At 38.2% G+C, this 9,119-nt stretch overlaps 1 protein-coding gene and 1 non-coding gene across 3 annotated transcripts in view; one reads left to right on the top strand and one right to left on the bottom strand.

Annotated features, from left to right (window-relative positions):
- Window positions 1-5,551: 5,551 nt before the first annotated feature.
- LOC115288753 lies at window positions 5,552-5,658 on the bottom strand. The gene has a single exon (XR_003907159.1). It is a non-coding gene; the product is annotated as a U6 spliceosomal RNA (small nuclear RNA).
- Window positions 5,659-7,226: 1,568 nt separating this feature from the next.
- The window catches only part of CDK15 (cyclin dependent kinase 15), a 79,342-nt gene continuing 77,449 nt past the window's right edge, over window positions 7,227-9,119 (top strand). For both annotated transcript variants that reach the window (XM_029932951.1, XM_029932950.1), the window contains exons 1-3: window positions 7,227-7,349; window positions 8,067-8,216; window positions 8,424-8,518. In XM_029932951.1, coding sequence (XP_029788811.1) covers window positions 7,227-7,349; window positions 8,067-8,216; window positions 8,424-8,518 — 368 coding nt within the window. The remainder of the gene's footprint in view (window positions 7,350-8,066; window positions 8,217-8,423; window positions 8,519-9,119) is intronic.

Genomic DNA, 9,119 nt, shown 5'->3' with positions numbered 1-9,119 from the left:
TCATACAAATGCAAAGAACAACAAAGAGAAAACATCTGGTCGGTAGAAGCACAGTTTCCCCAAAGATCCTACAATTTGAGATAATTAGTCCTTTTTAGGTATAGTGTTTGGTATAACTGCATTGTTTCACAAGCTAAGTCATTCTGTCACAAGAACACCTTGCAATTAGATTTCTTTACTTGTCAGTGAAATGTCTTTTTTAACTGCCATTGCTTTCCGGTAGTTTTAGAATGTGGTTCCACACATATGGAATCACTCAGCATTCTTGAGTGTTCCATCTGTAGTTAACAGTTTAGATTCACAACAGGTAAACTGCTCTTTCAGAAGCCAATGCCAGGATGTGGGGAGGGCCTCAGTGAGAGGCAGGAATTTAATATCAGAGCCAGTAGCATAGAACTTAAGCCAGAAAATTTGTAATTGGGGCATTTGGCATTTCGAGCAGATATGTCCAGAGCTCCAGAAATTGTCTTCTAAATCGATAAGAACTTGTGCAATTTGGAAATGTGGTCGTTGTGCTTTACATACTTTCTCAGTAACTCATCAGTTTTGAATGTGACTGTTTCTTGAAGGCAGTGAGAAAAGAAGATAACACTGGAATTTATGCCGTCACTTCATTGTGGAAATGAAGACAAGTAAACAAATAGCACACAAATATGCAATAGTAATATGATGTCAATAAAGACCATAGCTACATTTAAAGGAACTAAGGAGACCCAGATCCCATAAGCTTGCAGTTCTGCTTATTGTCAGAAGACAGCACTCTTAGCATGTAAAAGTTTCAAGTTAAACTACTCCAGGAAGAAGGAAGACGCGTGACTTAAGAATCCTACATTATAGCTTTTCTCTGGACTAAAGATGATGTCATGTTCCCCCTGATTCATGGAAGTAGAGTCCCTTACCTATTACTGGATCATCCTGAATATAATAACTAATTGAAATTTAGGCCAAATAAGTAATGAGAAATGCAACCAAACTGAGATTTTTGTGCTCTTTGTACAAATACTATTATCAGAGGGAAGGGGGTGAGAGGCTAGATGGGTAATGAGTATTAGGAGGGCACTTGTGATGAGCACTGGGTGTTGTATGTAACACTGAATGCTACTTCTGAAACTAATATTGCACTGTCTGTTAACTAACTAAAATTCAATAAAAACAAAACAAAAGAAAATACTATTATCAATGTGCCCTCATGAAATAAAATTTGGGAAAGTTGGTAGTTTGGGGAGGTTAAATTTTTTTACTAGTGCTACTTGAGTAACCTTGAGAAAGTTAAACTCTTTGAGACTCAGTTCTTCCATGATCAAGTGGAGATAATAAAGGTATCTACTCATTGTCATGGAGTTGGAGGATCAGCTTGTTCTGGCACAGAACAAGCACTGATGTGGTTGCTGTTGCTATTACTCTTATTGTTGTTATTATTATTATTATTTATATGTTTTTATCTAAAATGTCTCCTGCATTGTTGGAAGTAGGGAGGAATATAAGCAAATAAGTAATTGAAATGTTTAGATTTCGTGTGAATATGTTTTAAAAAATATTCTTCTTTTTCTACTTTCTTTATAGAAAGTTCTCAAACATATAAAAATGAAGTTTCATATAGCCATCACCTAGCTTAAACAACTATCAATATTTTACCAATTTTTTTTTTATCCCCAACACTATTTTTCTGGAATATTTTAGAGCAAGGAAATTATGTCATTCTACCCATAAATACTTGAGTAGGCATCTCTCAATGTAGGATTGTTTTATAAACATATTCACCATGCAAAATTTAAAAAAATTCTTAAGATTATCTGATACCATATTTAAATTTCCATATTTGTTTCAGAAATGTTGTTCTACACTGGTTAGCAGTGAGGGTGGAGATACTGGGGAAATGTCTGTCAAAGGCTGCAAAGTTTCAGGGGCTCCTGGGTGGCTGAGTCAGTTAAACGTCTGACTCTGGGTTTCATCTTAGATCATGATCTCATGGTTCGTGGGATGGAGCTCTGGGCTGGCAGCATGGATCCTAACTGGGATTCTCTCTCTCCCTCTCTCTGTGGCCTCTCCCCCCACTTGTGTGTTCGCGCTCTCTCTCTCTCTCTCTCTCTCTCTCTCTCTCTCTCTCTCTCAAAAATAAACATAAACACAGAGGCTGCAAAGTTTCAGATTTGCAGGATTAATAAGTTCAGGAGCTCTAACATATAGCAGGGTGACTACAGTTAACAACACTGTACTGTGTACTTGAAATTTGCTAGGAGAATAGGGTTTTTGTTTTTGTTTTTGTTTTCCAGGAGAGATCTTGATTGCTGTTACCAAAAAAAGAAAAAAGTTAACTATGTGAGGTGAGAGAGATGTTAATTAGCTCGTTGTGGTAAATATTTTACAATGTATACATATATCAAAATGTCACGTTGTACACTTAAATATATGCAGTCTTTACTTGTCAATTATACCTCAGTAAAGCTGGGAAAAAAGAAATGTCATTTTACAATTGACTTGTTCAAATCAGGATCCAAACAAAGTCTACATATTGTCTGTTTGTTGTGTCTTTCAAGACTTTATAATTCACCTTTTTTATACCATTAATTTGCTAGAGAATCAAGTTATGTGTCCTTTCTGATTTGGTTATTTGTTTCATTGTGGTGTTAACTTCTCTGTCCTCTATGTTTAGATCTTAGACAATTGATTAGATTCCAAAAATTTTTTTAAGTTTATTTATTTTGAGAGAGAGAGAGCTCAAGCAGGGGAGGGGCAGAGAGAGAGAGGGAGAGAGGGAGAGAATCTCAAGCAGGCTTTACACTGTCAGCACACAGCCTGATGCAGGGATCAAACTCACGGACCGTGAGATCATGACCTGAACTGAAGTTGGATGCTTACCTGACTGAGCCACCCAGGTGCCTTTAAACTTTTTTTCTTTAGCCAAAAATATATCACAGGTGATGCAGTAAACTTCCTGGCTCATAGTGTCTGGATATCCCAAATTTAGTGGAGCCAAGATTGGTCACTAGACTCAGATGTTGTAAACCTGACCCTTCATTGCAAAGTTCCTTATCAATCCTTTACCTAATGATTTTAGCCTTCAGTGATGATTGTTGCTTAGCTCTGTGATTGTATAATAGTGAATTTTTCTACTTCTATCATTTCTTCTTCATTAATTAGCTGATATTCATCTCTAATGAAGAATATTCCCTTCATTAATTATCTGATAACACTGGAAAAACAATTTCTGTATAAAAGACAAAAATAAACTTGATTTTCCCCCTTTATGATATTTAGTCATGAATTGGTACACTAGAAACCGCTCAGTGACAATTTTGTTTAGGTAACTGTATGGATCTTATGGATTTTATGTGTTTCGAGCCACTGCAGTCATTGGTCTTTTTGATACTCACATTGTCCCATCTTAAGCTAAACGGGAGTCCCTTCAAGTTGGCACCTATGTCCTTTTAACACGACTGCCATTGACATAAGATAAACCTGGGACATCTTTCTTTTTTTTTTAAGTGTTTATTTAAATTTCAGTTAGTTAACATACAGTGTAATGTTAGTTTCAGGTGTACAATATCGTGGTTCAACACTTCCATACATTACCCAGTGCTCATTACAAGTGCCCCTCTTAACCCTCTTCACCCACTTAACTCAAGCCTCCCTCCCTTCTGCTAACTAGAAGTTCTGGGACATCTTTCTTGATAACTTCTTAGATTTTTTTAAAATTTTATTTATTTTTGAGAGAGAAAGCATGAGCAGGGGAAAGGCAGAGAGAGGGAGACACAGAATCCAAAGTAGGCTCCAGGCTCTGAGCTGTCAGCACAGAGCCCGACATGGGGCTTGAACTCACAGACTGTGAGATCATGACCTGAGCCAAAGTCAGACACTTAACTTACCCACCCAGGCATCCTGATAACTTCTTAGATTCCAGGTTCTAGGTATTCAGACACTACTTCTCCATGGATGCATGGTTCTTTTTAATGGAAAATGGTATTTAGAGACCACAAACAAAGTGCTTGGGTTGTTCATTACTATTGAGTCAACGTTGTTTCTAGGTCTTTTGGCTGACAGAATCCTTTTTTTAAAGAAAAAAAATTTATAAGTTCATATGGATATTTCCAAATCAAATTTAAGATAACATGGATTTGGGGGCACCTGGCTGGCTCAGTCAGTAGAGCATGTGACTCTTAATCTCAGGGTTGTGAGTTTGAGCCCCATATTGGGTATAGAGATTACTTAAAAAGATAAAGATAACATAATTTTTACTTGGTTTGTTTGATTTGATACTTTTATCTATTTATTCTTATGCTGAAAATGTAGTGCTGCTGACATTGTCATAATTATTTATTTAATCCTAAAATACACCAAAAATAGTTTCAAATAAGAGCAATATTGCTAATGTTTATATTTTGATAATCACAGCCTGTCATTACATAGAGATCTCTCCTTCTTATAGCTGCATATTACTCCATTGTGTGGATGTTTATTTTTAATGTTTCTGACAAACTTCACATTATTCCTCATTTTATTGTCTCTTGAGTGCTTGTGATAATCTACATATTCTAGAAAGGTTAATATTAAACCATAACTCCTAATAATCTGGCTAGATTTAAACAGAATGCAAATGTTAGAAAAACTGTAAATTTTCAACTAAACATAGTACAGTAGTTTGAATACCCACTGATTGAAAAAGGAAAAAGGACTCCAAAAATGTAGGGAGGGAGAATCTAGCCTGAAATTGTCTATAACCTGTAATTTTACTGCTTGTTAAAAAATGGCTACTATTTGTCTTAACTCAGGTTCCCTGAAAACAGAGCCTGAAGCCAAAGCTTCCATGCTAACACTTAATGATTTTGAGGGGAAGGTGTCATGTGCAGTCCCAGGGAAGTGGAAGGGAGGGGGGAAAGGAAGTAAAGCAGAGAAGGAGGGTGCAGGTGCACAGAGTATGTTTCTGAACTGGCCTCACCTCCCTACCAGACATTGTTGGTATCACAATGGTGGCAGTGAACTCTGCGGGACTTCCTCATTTCTCCATTGTGTCACCTGGCCCTGGCAGGCTCGTGGCCAGGCATGGGAGTCTCTCCCTGTCAGTCAGCTTCATGTGTGGGGGCTCTTTGGTCTGTGACAGGGGGAGGTAGAAGTAATAGAGGCTGTGCTCCGAGACAACACAGTGGGCTTCTCAAGCCGTGGAACTGACCAGGCCGCTAAGCTAGGTCCAGCCAACCTGGAGTGGTGTGAGCACGGTGTCCAATTCACAGTCCAAAATGAAGTCCTCTAAATCTCCTGTCCTTACTCAGAAATATTTGATAATAAAAATTGTTTTGGGCACAGAACTAGGAAACATCTTTTTTTCAAATGTTTATTTTTGAGAGAGGAGAGGGGCACAGAGAGAGGGAAACAGGATCTAAAGCAGACTTTGCAGTGACAGCAAGTCCAATGTGGGGCTTGAACCCACAAACCCTGAGATCATGACATGGGCTGAAGTTGGGCACTTAACCAACTGAGCCTCTCAGGTGCCCCTAGAGCTAGAATTAAGAAGTCATCTGTTATTTTTCCTTGACTTTCTTTGTTTATTTTTATTTTCAATATGGAATGCTTCTTGAATTTGTGTGTCATCCTTGCGCAGGAGCCTTGCTGATCTTCTCTGTATTGTTACAATTTTAGTATATGTGCTTCCAAACTGAGCACTTCCTTGACTTTAAAGAAGACTGTAAATAATTTTTGAAAATTCTGAAGAGTATTTTACAATTTCCCTGAGTAGTCCATCTAGTATCTAAACATAGCATTTTAAACCTTAAAAACATCAGGCTATTCTATTTAAATAATTTGTGGCTTAGGTGAATAACCCCCTAGCTATAAAACCGCTAGCCATTTAAAAAATTTTAAACTTATGATAACTAGTAGGTGATAAGGAAAAACTGTCTCACAAATTGTCTGGGGTTTGTATGATAAAATTCACCATCTCATTTTAGGCAGAAATCAGCATTTCTCATAAAATATAATCAAATTATAATAAATTCTAACAGAATTAAGTAGTCTGAGAAATTAACTTCTTTCACTCTCTGTTGATTGTTGGTCAAAGGTTTATTTGGTATTTAACCAAACAAATTATTTTGTATTAGTTTAACGTGTCACTTTTTTTTAAAACTAAATGTCTCTAATTTGAGTGACTTTTTAAATTGGCCTGTTTTACATCTCTTCTCTTATTGCAATTTTGAAGTAAAACTTCAATACATGCTCATAATTAAATTATCTAGAAGGTTTTTTTAACTATTGAGTTTCAGATATCAAATATACATAAATATTGCTGTAGTAATAGACATGACTCATTTTTTCCCCTTAATGATACTGATCGTGTGTGTGTGTGTGTGTGTGTGTGTGTGTGTGTGTGTGTCCTACATTCTGTCTCACTCTGGTTAGTACATTATGGTGGCGATCACATTAGGAGTCTATAAGAGAAAAAGTTCTGTTCAAACACTACAAAGTTAGCTCAAGCTATTTTCTTGACACGTCATGCTATTAATATGGTAAACATTAATTATGTTTATGTGGCAGAAAGCTGTGGGGGAAGAAGTGGGAAGAAGAGAGAAAGAGAATGAGATATTTCATGCAAACTCCTCTCTCCCCACCGTTGGATAATATCATTATCTGTAGAGTAAAAACAACACAGGGGCTTACTAGGTCATTTTTGAATCAGTAAATGGATGACTACCGCTCTGGGGCTATTAAATATTATATACTACTGCTTAGAGGCAAAGACATAGAGAAGCTATTTTCTTGCTCTATGATTCTGTGGTCTTTGATTACTAAAAGTTGGCTAGGTTGCGAATTTATTTTAAAGTCTCAGAAGCAAAATGCTTTCAGATGGAAAGCAGGGAGAAAATACTCAACATGTCCACTTTAGCGCCAGGAAGCCTAATCAATATCACTATCATTTACATGGAAAAGCTATGTATACTAACAGCACTAACTTATGCCTGGAATAAGAACTTTGTGCCAAAACTGATCCTCTCCAGTATTTGCTGTCCTGTTTTCCGTTGTGCATTAAGAATGCAGGCGGCCACCTTTCGGATGCAGTTTCTTTCACTGATAAGGAAAAACTGCTGAAGTCATGAGGCTGCTCAGCTCAGAGTCCTCATGTGAGTCATATGAAAGCTCCAGCATTGCTGACCTCTGGCAAAAAGGGAGTGAAAGAGAACAGGAGAGGCAGAGGGGAGAGGTTCAAGTGCGGGTTTTCTCCTTGAACCTAGAAGATTATGGGTCAAGAGCTGTGTACAAAGACTCTCCAGCCTGGATGCAGCTGCCATCGCTGTTGGGAGGGAGGCGAAACACACAGTGGTCAGAGGACTGCGCCTGTGCCGGCAGAGCCTGCGATTGAGGTATTTGTATCCCCGGAGGAGCATCTTCCTCTGTTGATAACCTAAGGAGTTCAGAGATTCCCTTTTTGGAGCAGGGTCTGATTTCTCTGCGGTGGGTCACAACCAATAAAAAGAAAATTCTATTAAAGTCACCGAGAATTTATGGCTGTTGCTATCAAGTTTGGGGATGTTCTTGTAAACCAGAAGGGAAAAATAATCCTGTGCTGTGGGCTACACGTATCTCAGTTGACCTGAAGTTGAGAAAGTAGTTATTCTCATGGAATATCTGAAGTACTAAGTTACAGAGCTGAGCCTCAGAAAGCAAGCTGCAGTATTGGTATGCAATGGATTCAAAATCACGACCATTATTTTAAGGTTATTAGCAATGACATACTAGAAAATTATTCCCCAAAAGAGATGAGTTAAGAATACATGAAAGGAAAAAATTGAATTAAACTGAGAAAAATTGGAAACCATCCATCAGAGAGATTTAGGTTAATCTAAGGGTTAAAGAAATATTTTTAAGTGCAGAAACAATGTAGAGTTTTAACAGGTGATATCATTATGGTCTTTTTTAAGAATCTGACTTTCAGGAAAGGATTTGCTTTTGCAGGTGCAGGAGGCTTGGAAAACATCTGAAGAGTAACATTCAAGATACATGAAGAAAAAAAGCTTTAAGCCAGCCACTGAGTCTTGACTTTGCATGAATTTTATTCCTGTACTCTCTTTTTTCTCTAGCTAACAGACCTAAAAGAAGCATCATGTTCCATGACTTCATTTCACCCCAGGGGACTTCAGGCTGTCCGTGCCCGGAAGTACAAGAGTAAAAGGCCACGGAGTAACAGTGATTCTTTTCAGGAAGAGGATCTGAGGCAGGATTTTCAGTGGGTGAGTGAACAGCTGATGTTTAAGTAGAAGGATTGAATATATGCTTGTCTACGAAGCTGGCCCTGACTTCCAGGGCCAGTACCGAGAGGGCCTTCCCAAGTATACTTGGGCAATGCTGTCTAATTTCTCTGGGAAAAAAGTCAACCCTAAGAAGTGTGTTTTTTCTTTCTTTCCCACCTCTCTCCCCTCCCCATTCTCCTTAAGCAGAGGAAGAGCCTCCCTTTCGGGGCAGCCTCATCTTACTTGAATTTGGAGAAATTGGGTGAAGGTTCTTATGCCACAGTTTACAAGGGGATTAGCAGGTGAGTGACTCGTAACTGGGAGAAACTCTGAAGATGAGGATCCACCCCTCTGATTTGAAATTATAGAGTCAGGTGACACATGGCAGAAGTTCAGGACCAGCGTAAGACACCATAGTCAACAGGGAGAGACATGATGACTTAAAGAGCCTTGCAAGGAAAACAAACTTCTCTTGCCCTAATTAAAATCAGTTCACTAAGATGTTTGTCAGCCTTTTCCCTCGTTTATTCAGTTCAAAGTAGAATTTTCCTACTGCTGACCCAAAGAACAATTACCATTCTTCAAAAGTGTAGCTGGTAAGGTGTCTCTAAAGGGTTTTCCACATCTCTCCCTAAAACACGACGACAGAGTTTGCAATGGCAACCTTGAGTTTGCTCCTTCAATCTTCCTCTTAACTTCATAGAAGAAACTGCAGTTGGTTTCTATAAAGTATGACACATGCAAAAAATTATTAGTGCTGAGGTTTGTGCACTTATAGTCCTGGGGTTTATACATTATTACAGACCTGTGGTTTGGCTGGAGAAAAAAATAATGCTAATCCAGAAGCCAAGGGCCCATTTTGGCTAACAAAGTTTGTTGGACACATGTGAAAGATCCATGAAC

Source organism: Suricata suricatta, chromosome 3 (assembly GCF_006229205.1).
Source record: "Suricata suricatta isolate VVHF042 chromosome 3, meerkat_22Aug2017_6uvM2_HiC, whole genome shotgun sequence".
In the NCBI taxonomy this organism is placed as follows: domain Eukaryota; kingdom Metazoa; phylum Chordata; class Mammalia; order Carnivora; family Herpestidae; genus Suricata; species Suricata suricatta.
The sequence above is the reverse complement of the archived record's forward strand: the minus strand, read 5'-3'. Positions and strand labels throughout refer to the sequence as shown.